Source organism: Dendrobates tinctorius, unplaced genomic scaffold, assembly GCF_039654945.1.
Source record: "Dendrobates tinctorius isolate UK_male_01 unplaced genomic scaffold, ASM3965494v1 ptg000078l, whole genome shotgun sequence".
Lineage (NCBI taxonomy): Eukaryota > Metazoa > Chordata > Amphibia > Anura > Dendrobatidae > Dendrobates > Dendrobates tinctorius.
The window spans coordinates 10,967,491-10,990,295 of record NW_027361746.1 but is presented as its reverse complement, the minus strand read 5'-3'; the positions used below and the strand labels follow the sequence as shown (position 1 = coordinate 10,990,295).

General features: G+C 45.7%; 1 protein-coding gene across 2 annotated transcripts in view; it reads left to right on the top strand.

Annotated features, from left to right (window-relative positions):
* The window catches only part of NNT (nicotinamide nucleotide transhydrogenase), a 154,697-nt gene that overhangs the window by 106,006 nt on the left and 25,886 nt on the right, over positions 1-22,805 (top strand). For both annotated transcript variants that reach the window (XM_073583412.1, XM_073583411.1), the window contains 4 exons: positions 738-898; positions 2,699-2,878; positions 18,914-19,073; positions 19,701-19,782. In XM_073583412.1, the coding sequence (XP_073439513.1) occupies positions 738-898; positions 2,699-2,878; positions 18,914-19,073; positions 19,701-19,782 (583 nt within the window). The remainder of the gene's footprint in view (positions 1-737; positions 899-2,698; positions 2,879-18,913; positions 19,074-19,700; positions 19,783-22,805) is intronic.

Sequence of the window (22,805 nt, the reverse complement as noted above, 5' to 3'; positions counted from 1 at the left end):
GTTTTAGCCCATAGAGAAGCCTTTGACAAGGATCCCCCTCCATGATGTCTATAGTGGCTTTATAAGACAACTGGGATCTATCCTAGTGGCAGACGCCCCTGATCGCCCTGTGTGACTAGGTGGCATTGGCCCAGGGTGATGGATCAGACACTTTCTCAGACATTGATGGATGTAGTGGAGCTATTGCTTCTATTGTCCATGATGCTGCCTCCTCGAAGAGCAGATGCTCCAACTGGAGCTGGTACAGGAGATGTGGGAAGGAGCATGTGTTGTAAATTACTCCGCTCTTGGAAAGGTTGAAGAGACGACATAAGAACAAACCGGCTCCAGAGGTACGAAATGCCAGGAAGACCAAGCTGGTGTCTCCTTGGCTTTAAAAGGCTGCAACAGCATGTAATAGAACAGGATATAGATACACAAAATCCGTCCTGTCCTATTACACGTGTGCACAGAGTGTGACCTGTACTTTATACAATGAGATTTCATTAGAATATAATCAGCACAGCGCTGATAAAAAAAAATAAATAAATAAATAAAATATATATATACATCTATCTCATACACTGGGTATGTGTATATAGATCTATATATATGTTTATATATTTATTCGTTTTTTTTTATATTGCATTTTGCATCTGGATTTTATTGCATTATATCAAGTAATTTTGACATTTTAAAAAAGCAAAAAAACAAACCTGTGTTCATTAGGTAACATGGCTGCTTTGTCTGTCCATCAGGTATCCTTAACTCTGCTCCTCTGCTGCTGCCTGGCAGACACGCACTGAATGCCGGTTTGCTCGCTGCCAGCGTCGGTGGTATGATCCCATACATGCTGGACCCAAGCTACACGACTGGCATTACATGCCTCGGCTCTGTGTCTGCCCTCTCTGCTGTTATGGTAGGTTTCTGCTTGTTCTTCTTGAAAACTATTACACGTCTCGTTGCTCAGAAGACTAGACTAGCTAACGCGATAGAACGGTTTTCCACTTCGTATTTGTGTTTGATGGTATGTGGTCCGGGCAGCTCATCTTCTGCTTGGGGTTCAGCTCAAGAAATAATTGCCAAATAACTGCAAGTTGAAAGAGATTGAGACTTGTCAGGACTTAAAGGGAATTTGTCACCAGATTTTTGCCACCTAATCTAAGCACAGCATAATATAGGGGCAGAGACCCTGATTCCAGTGATTTCTCACTTGCTAGGCTACTTGCTGTTGTTTTGAATAAATCCTTGTTTGATCAGCAGGAGATTATTACTTGAGGATTAATAAACCTACTGCCAGGTAGTCCTCCATATTCATGAGCTCTACATAACCACACCCCCACCATTGATTGTACACAGAAAGCAGCCAATCAGTGGTGTGGGCAGGGTTATGCAGAGCTCAGCATTTAGAGAACTGCTAGATCTCCAGTAGAGAAAAGAAATTTTATAAAACCTACCTATTTTGCAGTATGTACATATTATTCATTATGTAAAGTGGTGTTCCGGTCAGTGAGGGATCAGTGACCTGTCAGCAGTCTGCATTATGAATAGCTAAGCAGAGCACCACATGAAGACCCCCACAGGCCGCCCTGGAGCACGAGCATATCATTAGCCAAAAACTGAAAATAATGATTACACAACAACTCCCAAGATGGATTTCAGCAACCAAGGTATCATTGTAATCAGTATAAGTTATAACGGCGCCAACCTGACACTGTAGGTTACTGTGCACAATCCTGCTGACAGGTTCCCTTTAAGCATCCGAATAAGTGATACACCGCTGGGATCAGGGTCGCCACTCTTACATCATGCTACTCTTAGGGTAGCAAACACCTGGTGACAGATTTCCTTTAAAGGGGTTCTGATAAAGAATATCTCTTCGCATGACAAGTGATAATTGTATGATCACTGGGGGTCTGATGGCTGGGAGTCTCCACTGACAACTAGAACAAGTGTCCTCTGTTTATTTTATTTGCAAGCACCACTTTCTATGAGTCTCATGGACTGTCATGGACTCCATTACACAAGCGACGCTATGTTTTAATTCTTGTGATTAGTGGGGGGTCTCTGCAGTCAGATCCCCAACAACCATGCATTTGTCTATGGACAGGTGAAGTATGTATAGTTAGTGGTAAGGCCTGTTGCCACTCCCAGGTGTTCAGACCTCACCTACACTGGTCATTTTCACCATTTATTAGGCCTTTCAATAGAAAAGAAATTAGTAACTGTGAGATCCTGACAACACCCTTCATGCATAACAATGTGTTCTTCCTTCAATGCAAGCACACAATGATTATTCCGAATAGCTCCAGTATAAAATTAATGTGGAAGTCCTAGGTGGAGTGGCCAGAATCAGCTATGGCAGGCTGATGGCCGGGCTGTGGCGGGTGGGCAGGCTGACGGCCGGGCTGTGGCGGGTGGGCAGGCTGACGGCCGGGCTGTGGCGGGTGGGCAGGCTGACGGCCGGGCTGTGGCGGGTGGGCAGGCTGACGGCCGGGCTGTGGCGGGTGGGCAGGCTGACGGCCGGGCTGTGGCGGGTGGGCAGTCATGTATATTTCATTTCTTTAAATTTGTCTCTTTAGATCGTGACTGCTGTTATCACGTCAGTAATATTTACATCTCCAGATCCTGGTGATGCCTGAAGACGCCAGTAAGGTCATGCTCCTTTTAGCAGGTAGATTCCTCAGTTTAATGTGTCCTATTATCTTATTTTCCCCAGGGAGTCACCCTGACAGCGGCCATTGGAGGAGCGGACATGCCTGTTGTCATTACCGTACTGAACAGTTATTCTGGATGGGCTCTGTGTGCTGAAGGGTTCCTGCTGAACAACAACCTGCTGACCATCGTTGGTGCTCTCATCGGCTCCTCCGGTGCTATACTGTCTTACATCATGTGTGTGGTGAGTACAAGAGACAACCATGGGCACAGCCATATTAACTTACATTAATCAGGATCAACAGTGTTTTCCATCACCTTACTCATTGCATGAGGGCTTCTTCTTTTCTGTATTGAGTTATTTTCTTTTTTCTTGATACTATTTTTGGGTTAATATGACATTCCTTTTATGTGTTTGTATGTACATATATGTATGTGTGTATATGTGTGTATCTGTGTGTATGTATATATATATATATATATATATATATATATATATATATATATATATATATAACATACATACATACATGATGGTGGCCCGATTCTAACGCATTGGGTATTCTAGAATATGTATGTAGTTTATTTATGAAGTTTTAATAATAATGCAATAATGCACCCCCCAATCCTGATATGCATGGTCCTCTCATCCCCCAATCCTGGTATGCATGGTCACCCTCACCCCCCCAATCCTGGTATGCTTGGTCACCCTCACCCCCCCTATCCTGGTATGCATGGTCACCCTCACCCCCCCTATCCTGGTATGTATGGTCACCCTCACCCCCCTATCCTGGTATGCGTGGTCACCCTCACCCCCCCTTTCCTGGTATGCGTGGTCCCCCCTCACCCCCCTTTCCTGGTATTCATGGTCTCTGTTAAAATAAAAAATAGCTATATACTCACCTTCCGACGGCCTGCGATCTCCACTCGCCCGGCCTCACGGTCCCAGTAATGCTTTGCGCGAAACATCGCTGTCCAGTCTAAGGTGCAAGGCATTACTGGGACCGTGAGGCCGGGCGCGTGGAAAGGAGATAGCGGGCCGTTGGAAGGTGAGTATAACCTTTTTTATTTTAATGCTATTTTTTTACAGATGCGCTGCGCCCGATTGAGCACTGCGCCTGCCGCTGATTGACCAATCAGCGGCAAGCACAGCTTACCGTTACAAACAGCTGCACCTTCAACGCCGCCGGGTTTCGGTGACAGTCATGATAAGACGAATAAAAATATATATATATATATATATATATATACACACTCACTGGCCACTTTATTAGGTACACCATGCTAGTAAGGGGTTGTACCCCCTTTTGCCTTCAGAACTGCCTCAATTCTTCGTGGCAGAGATTCAACAAGGTGCTGGAAGCATTCCTCAGAGATTTTGGACCATATTGACATGATGGCATCACACAGTTGGCGCAGATTTGTCGGCTGCACATCCCTGATGCGAATCTCCCGTTCCACCACATCCCAAAGATGCTCTATTGGATTGAGATCTGGTGACTGAGGAGGCCATTTGAGTACAGTAAACTCATTGTCCTGTTCAAGAAACCAATCTGAGATGATTCGAGCTTTATGACATGGCGCATTATCTTGCTGAAAGTAGCCATCAGATGTTGGGTACATTGTGGTCATAAAGGGATGGACATGGTCAGCAACAATACTCAGGTAGGCTGTGGCGTTGCAACGATGCTCAATTGGTACCAAGGGGCCCAAAGAGTGCCCAGAAAAAATTCCCCACACCATGACACCACCACCACCAGCCTGAACTGTTGATACAAGGCAGGATGGATCCATGCTTTCATGTTGTTTACGCCAAATTCTGACCCTACCATCCGAATGTCGCAGCAGAAATCGAGACTCATCAGACCAGGCAACGTTTTTCCAATCTTCTACTGTCCAATTTCGATGAGCTTGTGCAAATTGTAGCCTCAGTTTCCTGTTCTTAGCTGAGAGGAGTGGTACCCAGTGTGGTCTTCTGCTGCTGTAGCCCATCTGCCTCAAAGTTCGACGCACTGTGCGTTCAGAGATGCTCTTCTGCCTACCTTGGTTGTAACGGGTGGCAATTTGAGTCACTGTTGCCTTTCTATCAGCTCGAACCAGTCTGCCCATTCTCCTCTGACCTCTGGCATCAACATGGCATTTCCGGCCACAGAACTGCCGCTCACTGGATTTTTTTTCTTTTTCGGACCATTCTCTGTAAACCCTAGAGATGGTTGTGCGTGAAAATCCCAGTAGATCAGCAGTTTCTGAAATACTCAGACCAGCCCTTCTGGCACCAACAATCATGCCACGTTCAAAGGCACTCAAATCACCTTTCTTCCCCATACTGATGCTCGGTTTGAACTGCAGGAGATTGTCTTGACCATGTCTACATGCCTAAATGCACTGAGTTGCCGCCATGTGATTGGCTGATTAGAAATTAAGTCTTAACACACAGTTGGACAGGTGTACCTAATAAAGTGGCCAGTGAGTGTATATGTGTATGTGTATATATATATATATATATATATATATATATATATATATATATATATATATATATATATATATATATATATATATATATATATATATATATATATATATATATATATATATAAATATATATATATATATGCAGTGCCTACAAGTAGTATTCAACCCCCTGCAGATTTAGCAGGTTTACACATTCGGAATTAACTTGGCATTGTGACACTTGGACTGTAGATCAGCCTGGAAGTGTGAAATGCAATGCAGCAAAAAAGAATGTTATTTCTTTGTTTAATTTTTTTTTAAATTGTGAAAAGTTTATTCAGAGGGTCATTTATTATTCAACCCCTCAAACCACCAGAATTCTGTTTGGTTCCCCTAAAGTATTAAGAAGTATTCCAGGCACAAAGAACAATGAGCTTCACGTTTGGATTAATTATCTCTTTTTCCAGCCTTTTCTGACTATTTAAGACCCTCCCCAAACTTGTGAACAGCACTCATACATGGTCAACATGGGAAAGACAAAGGAGCATTCCAAGGCCATCAGAGACAAGATCGTGGAGGGTCACAAGGCTGGCAAGGGGTACAAAACCCTTTCCAAGGAGTTGGGCCTACCTGTCTCCACTGTTGGGAGCATCATCCGGAAGTGGAAGGCTTATGGAACTACTGTTAGCCTTCCACGGCCTGGACAGCCTTTGAAAGTTTCCTCCCGTGCCGAGGCCAGGCTTGTCCAAAGAGTCAAGGCTAACCCAAGGACAACAAGGAAGGCGCTCCGGGAAGATCTCATGGCAGTAGGGACATTGGTTTCAGTCAATACCATAAGTAACGTACTCCACCGCAATGGTCTCCGTTCCAGACGAGCCCGTAAGGTACCTTTACTTTCAAAGCGTTATGTCAAGGCTCGTCTACAGTTTGCTCATGATCACTTGGAGGACTCTGAGACAGACTGGTTCAAGGTTCTCTGGTCTGATGAGACCAAGATCGAGATCTTTGGTGCCAACCACACACGTGACGTTTGGAGACTGGATGGCACTGCATACGACCCCAAGAATACCATCCCTACAGTCAAGCATGGTGGTGGCAGCATCATGCTGTGGGGCTGTTTCTCAGCCAAGGGGCCTGGCCATCTGGTCCGCATCCATGGGAAGATGGATAGCACGGCCTACCTGGAGATTTTGGCCAAGAACCTCCGCTCCTCCATCAAGGATCTTAAGATGGGTCGTCATTTCATCTTCCAACAAGACAACGACCCAAAGCACACAGCCAAGAAAACCAAGGCCTGGTTCAAGAGGCAAAAAATCAAGGTGTTGGAGTGGCCTAGTCAGTCTCCTGACCTTAACCCAATTGAAAACTTGTGGAAGGAGCTCAAGATTAAAGTCCACATGAGACACCCAAAGAACCTAGATAACTTGGAGAAGATCTGCATGGAGGAGTGGGCCAAGATAACTCCAGAGACCTGTGCCGGCCTGATCAGGTCTTATAAAAGAAGATTATTAGCTGTAATTGCAAACAAGGGTTATTCCACAAAATATTAAACCTAGGGGTTGAATAATAATTGACCCACACGTTTATGTTTAAAATTTATTAAAATTTAACTGTGCAACATAACTTTTTGGTTTGTAAGATTTATGCATCTGTTAATAAATCCTGCTCTTGTGTGAAGTTTGAAGGCTCTAACTTATTTGCATCTTATCAAACCTGCTAAATCTGCAGGGGGTTGAATACTACTTGTAGGCACTGTGTGTGTGTGTGTATATATATATATATATATATATATATATATATATATATATATATATATGTATATATATGTAAATTAGTGTGTGTATGTGTCTATATATAATAATGTGTGTGTCCTTTTTTATATTTTTAGTTTAGTTCCTTCTTTTAAGGGAATTGAACTGGTGATCACTTGATCTCCTCTTGTATATAATGCAGTACTGCTGTATTGTATATAGAAAATGTTAAAAGGAACCTGTCACCAGTTTTGTGACATAGCAGCTAAAAATATCATCTTGCTCAGCGTATGCTGAATAAGATATTTTTAGCTGCTGTGTCACAAAACTGGTGATATGTTCCCTTTAAAGAAGGCCTCACATTAGCTTTTTCTGCTGTAATGTCAGCGTTAATATACTCCCCCCACCAGCGCTGTCGTTGTAATTCAGCGCCGCTCCAGTCCTCTTCTCAGTCACCGCTCTGCAGACTCGCTTGGCCACGCTACGCTCTACATGATAATGTAAGTCTGTGGAGCGTCAGAATAAGGCCCCCATAGGCTTACGTTGTAAGAGAAACTTCCAACTCACGTATAGAGCATAGGGCGACCCGGATGTTCATGGGAGATCCTCTAATCTTCTATGCAGCTCAGCCAAAGGAGACAGCCATGGGGTCCGTCTTCAGGTCCTCAACTGCTGTTATGACCCATGTGCACCCTGCAATCACGTTGCGGTTGCCTGATAAAAATTGGTGCCTGCATACACTACAGTCACAAGATTGACGTGCTGCCGTCAGTGATTGGCAGTGGCTTTTAAATCGATAAATTCTCCAGTCACTCCTTTTACAGGCAGATTCCGGCTGTGCAACAAGACCGACATCTGCCAGGTTTGCTGTACTACTCCTACACTACTCTACAAGCTACTCCTTTAGGAAGGCGCTAAAGTTTTCGCGGCTAATATTATAATGACAATCGTTAGGACTCCTAAAATATTCATTTTATTACCATGGTTATATAACTGTTGTGACACTGATTTTCAAAAGGAGTACACCGGCCTCATCATGTCTAAGGCTAGCTTCACACTACCGCATTTTACATGCAGCGCACAGCGCCGCTAAGCCCCGCCCCGTCCGGTCATCTCCTCCTACTATCACGCTGAGCGCGCCAAAATGCAACATGGTGCGTTCGGCGCACGCCGGCGCACCTTCAAAAGTGCGCAGCGCACGCAAAAATCCTACTAGCACACGGCCTGCGCACCCTATGCTAAAGATAGGGTGCGTAGATCGCATGCGGCCGTGTGCGATAGTAAGAGGAGATGACCGGACGGGGCGGGCAGGGGACTGGGCTTAGCGGCGCCGTGCGCTGCATGTAAAATGTGCTAGTGTGAAGCTAGCCTAAGATCTATTTAGAAAATGTATGCAGTTTATATTGTGAAATCTGGTGAAAGATCCGCTTCAAATAATGAGCAATTATCCGATGTCAGAGGCTGGAATTGGGGAAACCATCTCTTGTTACCGTCCCAGAATGAGGGGCTTGTAGGAAGGCAAAGAGGGGATCTGTATGCTGGTAAACTACGGCTCTATCACATGAACCATCTTTAGGGTAGAATCCTCGTCAGCTGGATTTCTCCTTCTCCGTCACACACCTAGTGTTGGTGTATTCATCCAATGATGTTGCCCTCCGTCCTGCTGGGACCAGTAGTTCCACTGCCAACACTACTGTCAAGGGGGGTTGCGACATTGGATAGAAGGTGGCATGTTATTAGATGTAATTTTTGTAATGTATTTTTTTTTTTTTTTTTAACTTTTTTTATTGGTTTTCTTTCAACTGGGGTTTTATTATAAAAGCAAATTATCTATCAGGGCTCCTCCATCTGGTTCTTCTTTAAGGGGGGGGGGGGGTGTTCTCAACTTCTTTCTTCCTCTGCCTTATGGCTCCATGGTGGGGGTTACGGTGCGCCTGAAGATTACATGGCTTCCCCGCTAATCTGAACGGAGCACTGTCCTGTGCGTTTATTCTCTGCAGCATCGGATAAACGCAGACGACTGAGGCTTGAGAGGGGCACCTGAAGTCTGCCTTCTAGTGGGGCACATTCCTTGTCTAGGAAAAAGGTCTCTGACACTGCAGAAGTGGCCAGTAGCCTTTTTAATAAGAGGCAAACCATTTAAGAACATGAGCCAACCCTTTTAAGGGAATCTTGTGTCCATGCTGGCCATGATCTCCTGTGGAACTACTAGAGCAAGAATTTCTAATGGTAATCTAATTGGATAAAATACACCGATGCGGAGTAGGGTTCTGGATGATGTGGATTGTGAGGTATCGGTGGATAATTCTGCCAACTCACGTCGAGGATCCCAGCTGTCCTGCGAGTTCCTACGCTAAAGTAAAAGCAAAAGCATACTCAAAGTAAAAAAAGGCATTTTCTCTTCTGGCTAGTATATGCCATGGCATTATGATGTGTGTGGCTACAACCTGGGAGTCAACAACAATTTTTGAGAATAAAGGGTGACCGATTCCCTGTAAACTGTAGCATTATTTTGCAGAAAAAAATCATTTAACAACCATTCAAAAAAACTACAAAAACCACCATCTCTGCCACCCTGATTGACTGCACGGCGGCGGTGTCAGTGCTGCCTTTTGCGGCTGCACCACATCGCCCCCCCACCGCCTCTTGCAGACTGGCACAAGGGGCATCCTACACTTCTGTATTATCGCCAGTGGTAATTACCGGGTGTGATCCCATCTGCGCACTCTTTCCATGTAAAGTTGTAGTTATCTGATCAGTGCTGCTATTATTGTAATGACGGGGTCACCCACCACAGTCTGGGAAGCGGCTGAGATCGTTAGATGGGGCCAGGGGCCTCAGAAGTTAAAACGGGCTCTTCCTGTCAGTAAACCACACAGAAAGTTGAAAAACTTCTTCTCCGCTCCTCCGAGAAATTACTCTTTCAAAGCAGCGAGTTAATGCAGGCTTTAATGAGTTAGAATCCAGTAAATGCGCAGCCTTTAATGGTCCCCCACCCCCCCGCAGACGGCTAAGGGGTTAAATGCTGCGGGGCGCTTTGATGTCAGAATGGTTTGATGGGCAGGGGAAGCATGTAAATTGGGAAATTGAGGGGGGGATCTGCATCAAATTTGCGTCCGTCTTCCATATTGTGTGCTTTTAATCAGTGTCATCTTTAATTGCCTCACTCCGTAGCGTACACACAACACGTCTGCTCACCTCCGACTCCCAGGAGTGCCGCGCACTGGGTTCTGATGTCTCCCAATTTGTGCGGAGAAGTTGCTAAGTCTTGTAAAAATCAAAGTAATTAAGGCTTTGCAAAATTGACAAGATCAGGTGGTTCTTGAGAAAATGTTATGGTAGCCCCCCCCACCTCCCACTGGTTTACCGTAGCCCCCCCGGTTTCCCATCGCCCGATGTTTACCGCTCATCTCTTCTGCTCCGTTACCGAGCCGTCCGTTAAAGCCTTACGATGTCGTATCTTCTCAAGGTCTTGGCTGTCTGTCAGACCCGCAGTGTGATTTATGCCCGGGCTGCCATCAATTACCATTCCCGGGGGGTTTACAGTGTGCAAATGTGTCTGCTGCTTGTAAAATGCGTTGGAAAATTGCTAAGATCTTTGTAGCTTATTCTCCGTTATGAGTTGTCCAAGTGCAGAACATCCCGGCATCTGTAACAGTTTTGAAACTTTTAATACCCCCCCATGTAAATAAACCATCTTGGCCGCCAATGTTGGCGTCAAGAGTTTAATATTATCCTGTAGCGCCACCATAGGGGAAGTGAAGCATTACACGGTCTCCAGTGTTGTCGCACTTGAGATTTGGCTCCTTCAGGATAAGAGACGCTTTGTCAAATTAAGTCTGGGCCCAGAAGAGAGGAATGCCCGACATGAGCGTATCATTTCATTAACGGGGTTTTCTCTTCTCCCGAGATCCTATCCCAATATGTAGTAGATGTAATAATATTAGCAAATACCTTCAATTTAGAAATGTAGTATAGTTTTTTCTGATTCACTATGTCCCTTTCCTCATGTGCAGGCATTTCAGGACCTTAGGTGTCCATGGTTACGACCACTGATATAGTGACAATAAGCTAGTTGCTAGGGGTCGTAACCATGGATACCTAAGGTTCTGCAATGCCTGCACATGAAGAAAGGGACATAGTGAATCAGAAAAACTATACTATTTCTAAATTTGAGGTATTTGTTAATAATATTATTACACCTACTTCTGGGATAGGGTCTTGGAGATGGGAATACCCCTGTACAGTATTCAGTCAGGTTTCTAGACTAGACGATGGATTTTTAATGAAGGTTTGAAGTGTGTAAATCTGCTCTCCATGTGTAATTATTACACTTGTGCGATCACTTAACTGATTTGGGTGCACACACTAATTTTTTTTTTTTTTTAAACTTGGGTACATTAAAGCTTTGTCTTGAAAAATTACTTATTATTATTATTATTATTATTATTATTGTGAAGGAGGTTGGTCCCAGGGTCATCTGGTCACCTGTGCAGTGGTCTTTAGACTGAGGCCTACTTCCTGACTGTACTTTGCAGGCATCTAGAGGATAGCTCCTAACTGTCAAGTAGGTTGGGACCCCCCACTGATCACCAGAATGAGGGAACCGGTCATAGACATTATCGGCTAGGAGGAGATGAGTGCAGCAGCTGAACTCGCTAACACGCTGCAGATGCAAGGATGTCCGAGTGCAGCACCAAACTTGCGCTCCATACGTCAGTGCTGTGGGGAAGTTGACCTGACAGGCACTCGGAACAAGAAAGAGGGTGCCATATTGAGAGTGACCATTAGAGGGCAGTGGGGAGCTTGTAAAGGGTAGTTATATAACTGCCATGAGAGTGGTTATGTAACTGCCAGAGGTCGAGGTCACTCTCATTGGTCAGAGGTGACTGTCAGGTGACAGTGGGCGGGGCTGCCTTGGCTGTGAGTATAAAGACTGAGGTAAGCTTCTAGAAGTTTACCTCAGTCTTTATACTCACAGCCTAGGTAGTTCACAAGAAAGGAGGGTTTGCTGTTAGGAGAGAGGCAGCAGAGAGCCCTCAGAGAGAGCCTGACAGTGAAGACAGTCACGGGGGGGGGGGGACCCAATAGATGGCAGCAGACAATGACACCCTGAGGGTGAGGGCAACAGTGTACTCTGGGTGGTGAAGCGCTGTGGTGAAGGTGCCTAGGGCAGCCACAGCGAAGAGAACCACAGGGGACACCACGATGGTGACACGCAGAACAAGTAAAGGTACTCGGGTCTGTTGTAGAGACCGGTGGCAGGCTGGGGCGGAGGGTAGCGTGCTGTGGAATTTAGGTGGTGTGGCTGGTAGGCAGCGGAGGTGTGCTGTACTCACAGGAATGGGGGGGTGACCCGCTTCTTGACATCGACAGGCACGAGACAGAGGCAGGAATTGTATTCATCAGGTTTGCTTTTATTGGCTGCCCTCACGACGACCAGAACAAAACAACAGATGTTTCACACTGTTATCCTCCTGCAGACAGGCCCGGGTACCGTCACTTGTACACTTTTTTCCATCAGGCGTACTTCGTGGCTCTATCCGCCGTGGCTGCCCTAGGCCAATCCACCATGGCGTTTCACCTTACAAAGTCCACCAATAATCCAGGTCCTCACAGGCTGTCTCTGCCTGTGACCAATGTCCTATAGGGTCACCCCCCGTGACCGTTTCCACTGTCCAAAGTCTCTGAGGCGTCTCCTTTGTGTGACAGACTCTCCTAACCTGTGAGCTCCCCTGGCTGACTGAAGCTTCTAGAAGCTTACCTCAGTCTTTATACTCACGGCCTAGGTAGCCCCGCCCACTGTCACCTGACAGTCACCTCTGACCAATGAGAGTGACCTCGACCTCTGGCAGTTACATAACCTCTCTCATGGCAGTTATATAACTACCCTTTACAAGCTCCCCACTGCCCTCTAATGATCACTCTCAATATGGCACCCTCTTTCTTGTTCTGAGTGCCTCTGTCAGGTCAGCCTCCCCACAGTGCCGTACAACAATGGAGCAGTAGAGCGTTCAGGAGATCAGCTGTGCCCATTCATCTCCTCGCCGAAACAGAAACACCCAGCGTAGTAAGCAACATATCGCTGGAATTGGGATCTCAGCCACTAAATTATGACGCTCTCAGATTATAGAGCAAAATTCTGCTAATAGATTCCCTTTTAAGATTGTTTTTTTTTTTCCGGCATGACTGTATTGAGAATTGTGACTTATTGCAGTTAAAGTGTTATTCCCAACATTGAAAGGTATCCTCTTAACCAGAGGGGAACAGGAACTGAAATGCCTCAAGGTCGCGTTAGTAGAAGTAGCAAATACCTCCAATTAGAAATGTAATATAGTTCTTCGGATAAGCTATGTCACTTACCCTATCTGCAGGGCATTACAGTAGCTTAGGTATCCATGGTTACGACCGCTCTTATTTACAGTTAGTGGTTGTCACCATGGATACCTAAGCTACTGCCATGCCCTGCAAATGGAGTAAGTGACATGTAGTATAGTTCTTATGATAAGACATTTCTAATTGGAGGTACTTGATAATATTATTACACCAACTACATATTGGGATAGGATTTTGGAGATGGGGAAAAAAAAATTCCTTCTCGTTACTAGTGCAAAGGGAAGCGCGGGGTCCTTTTGATTACTATGGGGTCCTGTTGGTGTCTGTTTTTTAGATCGCAAGAATAGCACCTCTTTCAGAACTTTTTCTTCCACTTTAAAAAATGACGCCAGATGGAAGCCAGACCCTTTAATAATCGAAGGGGTCCTTCTGATTGTTTGTACCACTTATCCAGCGCTTTCCTTAGGCTGGAGATGTGAGCGTGGCCTTACTGTATGGCGGTATTTTTGCAGCGTTTCCGGTGCCAGCAGTGTTGCGCTCTACATTGCGTGGATCGCACGCTGTCGTGTCGTCGTAGGTTGGTCCCACCACAGTGGGGCAGCAGTCAGACATTACATAAGCGGCTCGTTCAGCAGGCGGCCCCAGCGGCCTGGATTATCTGCTGGAGATAATCTGTTGCAGATGAGGAGGTGACAGTCGAAATATTTTGATTGCTCCAGCATTCTTCTTCAGAGAACATTTCTTATGGCAGGCTGGATGCATACTTGCTGTATTATCCAATGCCGTGTGTGTCTGGGGAGACCTTCCTCCGGGGACTCCAGCGCTGTTTGGCACTTTTGTGTCGGATGATGCAGACACGGAGTGATTAGATGTGTATAAGCAGATCATCTGCCAGGTCAGTCTGAGGCCACGGCAAGTGTGTGTCTGTGCAGAGCTACAATCGCCTGGCACTTATTCACTTGTGTCCCCGGCCGCGCACGCGATACCTTTTTATTTTGGTGGCATGACCTCATTTACAATGCATTACTATATTGTCATGTATAGAGACTGTAAACACTTGTGCTCCTGTATAGAAAAGTTACTTATTGATTTTTATATTACGTTTTTTTTTTTTTTGGAATATTTTATTTTTCATATTCTCAACGATCATTCTGGGTCACGTGACAGTCAGTCCCCTCTTCTAACTCATGCTCATGCTCTTGATTTCCTTGTATTCGGAGCATCGCCTAATATACGTGTCATCGTAAGCGGCTTCATGTACAGAAGTAGGCTGGAGTGCGGTATTCACACATTAGTATTTCTGTGCCAAAACCAGGAGGGTCTCCAAAACACAGAACTGGTGTGAGTCTTTCAATTATACTTTCTCTGTAAGTTCCACTCCTGGTTTTGGCGTACAAACACTAATGAGATACTGATGTGTGAATAAGCACTTTCTTGGCACATGTGCAGTGTATAACTGCCCATGTGATGTCGGCAACTGCCCATCAGCCTGCCCCTGTCCTTGTGGTGTCAGCAATTTCCCATCAGCCTGCCCCTGTCCTTGTGGTGTCAGCAACTACCCATCAGCCTGCCCCTGTCCTTGTCATGTCACTTAACTGCCCATCAGCCTGCCCCTGTCCTTGTGATGTCACTTAACTGCCCATCACCCTGCCCCTGTCCTTGTGATGTCACTTAACTGCCCATCAGCCTGCCCCTGTCCTTGTGATGTCAGCAACTGCCCATCAGCCTGCCCCTATCCTTGTGATGTCAGCAACTGCCCATCAGCCTGCCCCTGTCCTTGTCATGTCAGCAACTGCCCAACAGCCTGCCCCTGTCCTTGTCATGTCAGCAACTGCCCAACAGCCTGCCCCTGTCCGTGTGATGTCAGCAACTGCCCATCAGCCTGATCCTGTCCGTGACCTCACTTGTGTCAGCAACTGCCCATCAGCCTGCCGCTGTCCTTGTGATGTCAGCAACTGCCCATCAGCCTGCACCTGTCCTTGTGGTGTCAGCAACTTCCCATCAGCCTGCCCCTGTCCGTGTGGTGTCAGCAACTGCCCATCAGCCTGCCCCTGTCCGTGTGGTGTCAGCAACTGCCCATCAGCCTGCCCCTGTCCTTGTGATGTCACTTAACTGCCCATCAGCCTGCCCCTGTCCTTGTCATGTCAGCAACTGCCCAACAGCCTGCCCCTGTCCGTGTGATGTCAGCAACTGCCCAACAGCCTGCCCCTGTCCGTGTGATGTCAGCAACTGCCCAACAGCCTGCCCCTGTCCGTGTGATGTCAGCAACTGCCCAACAGCCTGCCCCTGTCCGTGTGATGTCAGCAACTGCCCAACAGCCTGCCCCTGTCCGTGTGATGTCAGCAACTGCCCATCAGCCTGATCCTGTCCGTGACCTCACTTGTCAGCAACTGCCCATCAGCCTGCCGCTGTCCTTGTGGTGTCAGCAACTGCCCATCAGCCTGCCCCTGTCCTTGTGGTGTCAGCAACTGCCCATCAGCCTGCCCCTGTCCGTGTGGTGTCAGCAACTGCCCATCAGCCTGCCCCTGTCCTTGTGATGTCACTTAACTGCCCATCAGCCTGCCCCTGTCCTTGTGATGTCACTTAACTGCCCATCAGCCTGCCCCTGTCCTTGTCATGTCAGCAACTGCCCAACAGCCTGCCCCTGTCCGTGTGATGTCAGTAACTGCCCATCAGCCTGATCCTGTCCGTGACCTCACTTGTGTCAGCAACTGCCCATCAGCCTGCCGCTGTCCTTGTGATGTCAGCAACTGCCCATCAGCCTGCCCCTGTCCTTGTGGTGTCAGCAACTGCCCATCAGCCTGCCCCTGTCCTTGTGATGTCAGCAACTGCCCATCAGCCTGCCCCTGTCCTTGTGATGTCAGCAACTGCCTAACAGCCTGATCCTGTCCGTGACCTCACTTGTGTCAGCAACTGCCCATCAGCCTGCCCCTGTCCTTGTGATGTCAGCAACTGCCCATCAGCCTGCCGCTGTCTTTGTGATGTCAGCAACTGCCCATCAGCCTGCCCCTGTCCTTGTGATGTCAGCAACTGCCCATCAGCCTGCCCCTGTCCTTGTGATGTCAGCAACTGCCCATCAGCCTGCCCCTGTCCTTGTGGTGTCAGCAACTGCCCATCAGCCTGTCCCTGTCCTTGTGATGTCACTTAACTGCCTATCAGCCTGCCCTTGCCCTTGTCATGTCAGCAACTGCCCAACAGCCTGCCCCTGTCCGTGTGATGTCAGCAACTGCCCAACAGCCTGCCCCTGTCCGTGTGATGTCAGTAACTGCCAATCAGCCTGATCCTGTCCGTGACCTCACTTGTGTCAGCAACTGCCCATCAGCCTGCCGCTGTCCTTGTGGTGTCAGCAACTGCCCATCAGCCTGCCCCTGTCCTTGTGGTGTCAGCAACTGCCCATCAGCCTGCCCCTGTCCTTGTGATGTCAGCAACTGCCCATCAGCCTGCTCCTGTCTGTGACCTCACTTGTGTCAGCATATGTGAGTGGCCAAGGCCTGAGTGGAGGAAAACCAAGTGCACGGGATACGACTGGTGATGAGCACTATTGCTAGTTACTCCAGTTTGCTCGGGCATGCGCAGAGTATCCCGGGTGCTCGAGTGACATATCCGAGTCCCCACGACAACCACAAAACATGTGAATGCCTGACAAACACCCGCAATCCTCACATGCTTTGTGACTGTCTAACAGCCGTGAAACGTGTGTCCGCGGAGACTCTGATATGTCACTCGAGTACCCACAATACTTGGTGCATACCCGAGTAAAGAGCACTAGCGCTCATCTCTACATACGACACCTGATTGGGCATATCACCAGAAGAGTGGGCTGTAGTGAGAATGGCGGATCCACCATATCCTCTTATAATACGAAAATATTTAATATTAGATTATTAAGCAATTAAAGAAAAATAAACATAAGTGGATTCAATGCTCCTTTATAACATGTCCACATAGATAAAAAAGAAAAACAGAGTTAAACCAGTGGTTGTTAAATTAAAGACCCCTGACCAGTTTCCATATGGATGATTCATTGCCAGACTGTGGTTGCGGGCTGTAGAGGGTGACCGGTTAGGCTATGTGCTCACGTATGCAGAAAATTTCTGCATCAAAACTGAACTCCTTCCCAGAAAACGCACGTTTTTTTTCCGCACGCTTTTGCTCAAAAAACGCTCGTTTTTGATGCCTTTTTTTCCGCGCGGCCCCAGACATAGAAAATAGCTAAAAACACGGACTTTTCCGCAAAATTAATGAGCATGCTGCGTTTTTTACCGTGAAGCATTTTTTTCACGGATTAAAACGCATCAATATGCACAAAGTGCAAAATGCATTCAAATGAATGGCATGCTTCTTTTGAGCGATTTTTAAGCGCTTTTGCCAGTAAAAACGCTTAAACGCGAGAAAAACGCTTACGTGGGCACACAGCCTAATGGGTGTAAGAAGCACAACATTTACTGACTGGGTCACGTGTGTCCGCTATTACCAGGTGACGGTCTGTGAAATGTTTTGGGGGGCACGTCTTTGGAAATCACGGACTTCTTGCTACTTTTCTTATTTCTAGGAGGTTAATAATATCAGCCTTTTTAATATGGTCACGTGTTTTAATTTTACTCCTAAAGTGGCGAATTATCAACTATTCTAGTTTTGGAAAGTGACAATGACCGCCCAAAAGTAAAAATAAAAAATGTAAAAAAAAAAAAAATCCGGCTAAAGGCTCCATTTTCAAGTAAATAAGCAGCAGCTGCTTCACTGGCGGACAACGTCCATCCATGTTCAGCATGGACCATAATTCATCTTAATGGCCACTTGTAATGGTACATTTCCTTTGACATCACTCCTGGAGGCTCCTGCTATTAAAGATTTGGTCTCTATGACAATTCATGTAGAGTTCCGGGTTTTGCTGATGACAGTTGGTGCTCATAAAAGTCTATGGAACTTGCAGCAGAATGTCTTTGCCTCTAGCTCCTCCCTTTTGCCATAGTATCTTAAAAGCACCAACTGTTCTTGCTTATCTCTAAAATGGCAAAGTATTATCATTTGCTCTCAATTCATTGGTAAAATCTGTATTCAAGGATCAGTCCAGGAGGAGAAAGAAGCGTATTTCTCAGATAAGATGTATTACAAAGTTTCTTATTTTCATGTATACTATTGATTTATGAAAATTAAAAGGGTGGTTACGCTATAATAAAGATGCCCCCTTAAACCATATACAGTCCACCCGAGCCTCGTCTTTGTGACTGTCGCAGTGCTCGGAGGGCCCCGTCTAGTGGTTTTTAGTCTTCGCACTTCTTGCATGTTTCTCGTATAGAGGGTTTGCTGTGAGACGTCTTTGTAGTAGCGCGGGACGTTTTTGAGTCTAATTTTTGAGAGATTAGTGTCTGCAATGTTTTGTCTACTCCTCGCCCCTTTTGATCTGTATCAAAGTAAAATCGAGTTAATTCCCTATTTCTTCCAGTGGAGACTTCAGGGTGAGTGAATCGTCTTCTACATACCTTACATACCAATTATGGCTGCCAGTCACAGACTAAACACGATCCTTGTGTTGCTCGGTTTCCACGGTAGTCTTCAGCTTGTGAATCAGCGTATTGTTACCTAACTAGACATCCGTGCAACCTGTGTCCATGGTGGCCTCCTCCCGCAGACCACGGGGGGCCAGGGCTAATAGGCAATTTGTGGTTTATATTTATTAAAGTACCTCTTCTTTTTTTTTTTTTTTTTTTCTTTTTCCTTCCCCTTATTTTCGGTAGGCCATGAACAGATCCCTTGCTAATGTGATCCTTGGAGGCTTTGGAACCACATCTACTGCCGGTGGCAAGCCAATGGAGATCACTGGCACCCACACGGAAATCAATCTGGAAGGCGCAGTGGACTTGATCAAAGAATCTCATAACATCATCATTACGCCAGGTAATGAACCGCCCACTTGACCTTTTGCAATCAAGTGGGCGGTCCTGCTCTTTGATTTTACAAGGGAAGGTTGAGTCAAGGATTAGGACCGCCCACCTGACTGAAAAAGCCAGAGTATGCTGAAGTTGCTGTGAATAAATGACAATAAACACTGTAAAAACTAAACTGAAAAAACTGAAAAACGGTGGGCATATATATATATATATATATATATATATATATATATATATATATATATATATATATATATATATATATATATATATATATATATTAATTAAATGTCATTTGGTCCTTTATTAATTCCCGCACCCTCATTATTCCTCTCCCGTATGGGGGCGCTGCTTCTATTTTATTATTGATTCTTGTATAAAGCATAAAACTGCTGTAAAGATGGATGAATTGGAAAACCAACAACCCCTCTGCTCCCCGGAACACACAGGCCATGTAAACGGCACCATGCAGGTATCCCTGGGGCAATTTAATTCCCTGTTACTTCCCTCTCTACGTACGGCCTGATATTTGGTATAAAGCTTCTCCAACCTGTTGGGAAAGCCCTAGAGGCAGCATCCTTTCCAGTTCCTATAGAGGCCCTTGGTTTATGCACATGTTCTCCGTTGTTTGCAGGTTACGGTCTGTGCGCTGCTAAGGCTCAATATCCCATCGCAGATTTAGTGAAGCAGCTGAGAGATTCAGGAAAAAATGTCAGGTAGGTATAAATTCCCAGCAGTCTGCACTGGCTATATGATGCAAGCGACATGGGGGGAGGGGCGGAGGAAGACTTACTGCTAAAAATCTGCTTTCTGTGTTACTTGTAGTTTTCGAAAAATGTTTTCAATATCTTTTGTGTGTATGCACATATATTTATACAGAAAAATGACACACACGTCATTAAAATCTGGTCTTTGATAATTTGGAGCCTTGCTGAAAACTCTCTCTGAATGAACAAGAGTCTAAGGAAGCTTTATTATGAAAATTGCAGGATTACTATTTTTTGTGATTTTAAATAAAGATCCATAATATATATGTAGATGGATCTTTATTAAAAACACAAAAAAAAAACTTTAGTAATCTTTCAAGTCTCGTACTAAAGTTTTCATAGACTCTTGTCCTTTCAGACAGAGTTTTCAGCAAGGATCCACATTATCAGAGACCAGATTATAATGACAGGAAACTCCTCTATGCACAGCTGATAACACAGGATCCACACCAATCACTATAGGTGATGTCACAGCTGACCTGCTCCCCCTTCCTTCATAATGACCTTTGCACATGCTCATTAGACATTTTAAAGGGCCAGGATCAAACCACTGTGGCTATGTACATGTGTTGTTTCCTGAAACAGGAGCTACAAAACAAAACAGTGGCCATTGCAACTATTGCAAGATTTCTTTACTTTAACTTCAATCCTGATTGTGTTATGAAAAAAAAAAAAACATTTTAAAAACCTGATTTAAGCAGTAGTAATTTTATGATGACGGCTTCCCTTTAATGTGCTCAAGACAAATGTATTTTCTTGCACCAGTGTGTTTTTGATACTATCTAAGGGACCGCATAAAGAAAGGGTTGTGGTTTAGCATGAAAAGGCCATGGCTTCACCAGAAAGGGGCATAGCTTAGTGTGTAATTCCATGTGCCATCCATTTTGGCACACAGTAAGTCAACTAATAGTTCAGCGGTGTGAAATGAGACTAGATGGTCTAAAGAATCGCCACATTAATAAACCAGGAAGAGACATTGCGCTAAATCTGGCACATTTCTAAAAGGCATCCAGTTCTGTTGGTGGGATATCGGTGGGATCGTCCGACCATCTGTGTATGGGGGCGATTATTGTTGGCAGTATGAGCTAAAATGCCCTACCCTTTTATTTTCCAGGAAATGAGCCTCCGCCAGAGGTATAGCGCAGCAGCTTTCTCTGCTCTCCCCAGTGAATACACATTTATGTGTATTGGGGGAGTTGAGAGATAGCTGATGGGTCAGCGAGCGTCCATTCAACTGCTATAGCATTTATATGGCCAGCTGATGTCTGTCTAGTCTAACTTTATGCTGTCAGCCATTTTAATAAGTTTGTTAACGCCCAGTTGTCCGTTTTATTCATACGTTTGCAGGAGGAATAGCAGAGGAACGGCACTACACAGAGTTTATTGTAGCATAAAATGGTTGCATTGGACCCTGTGCGGAGGTGTTTTTGCCTTTGAAGGGTTTGGTTCTGGAAGACTTGACTTATTTTCGTGGCCAGTCTTAAAATAGTCTTCTAGCCTCCCTCCCTTCCTAGAAGAGAAAGTCACAGCTGCAATGTAAACTGCTTACTTGGTCCTGAAGTCTTCTTGGAACCTGAAAATAAATATTCTTGTAATTGCATACGACTCGTATCTCTCCTCCTATCCCCCTGAGCAGAGCGCTTTGCAGGAAATCTGCTCTTATGTAATCAGGCTTGTCACACTCCCCTGTCAAGGTTGCTTTCGGGAATAGGGTTTTTTTTTTCTTTAACAAGGCAATGTCCTCATTTTAACTTCATGTTTTGCAGAGTTGGCGCCCTGTGAGCTGAAAACGTAAAAATGTATATGATACACATGAGCTTGTCTCCCATATTGCTGCTCCCTGGAACCACTGCTTTCCATGGGAGCTCTCCATTTTACCAAATCACGCACTTTGAGTATCAGCGCTGTCTCTGCAGTTATTGGATATGCTATGAGCTCTAGTTACATGTCCATTAATATTAATGTTTTTTTAGGGATAAAGAAAATAAATACCAAATTGTCATTGTAAATAAATTCCTAAATATCTTTTAATTGACAAATCACTCATTTTGTCAAGGGAGGTAATTGCTACAGAATTATAATAGCCACTTTCCTGTTACACTCAGAGAAATCTGCTCTGAATGTTTTATAGGGCAGGTGCCTGTTAGCATTTTGCAGTAGGAAGCTCAACTGCTCCAACCTGAAGATACATAGACCCTGTAGTATCACATTATCTCCAAGTCACAGCAGGCAGCAGCTGCTCTTACCTCAGCACCCTGGTATATTCAGTATTAAATCAGATAAGGTGGAGAGCAGCCTCTTCTTACCTCAACACCCTGGTATCTTCAGTATTAGATCAGATGGGGTGGAGAGCAGTGTGGGCAGCCTCTTCTTACCTCAGCACCCTGGTATCTTCAGTATTAGATCAGATGGGGTGGAGAGCAGTGTGAGCAGCCTCTTCTTCTTGCCTCAGCACCCTGGTATCTTCAGTATTAGATCAGATGGGGTGGAGAGCAGTGTGAGCAGCCTCTTCTTCTTGCCTCAGCACCCTGGTATCTTCAGTATTAGATCAGATGGGGTGGAGAGCAGTGTGAGCAGCCTCTTCTTACATCAGCACCGTGGTATCTTCAGTATTAGATCAGATAGACATAGCAGTGTGAGCATCCTCTTCTTACATCAGCACTTTTGGTATCTCCAGTATTAGATCCAAGAGATAGGGTGGGCAGTAGTATGAGCAGCTTCTTCTTACCTCCGCACACCCGGTGTCTCCAGTATTAGATCAGAAAGACATTGTAAGGCTGGTTTCACATTAGCGCTTTTTAAGCGCACGCACGGCCGGGGGTAGCTCCGCCCCCGAGCCGGCTCTCTGCCCGGCGTGCCCGCCCCTTGCTTGTAGCGCCGCCTCCTAGCGGACAGCGGCGCCTGCGATCTGCGCACCCTATCTTTAGCATAGGGTGCGCAGATCGTGCGCAGGCTGTGCGCTAGTTGCGCTT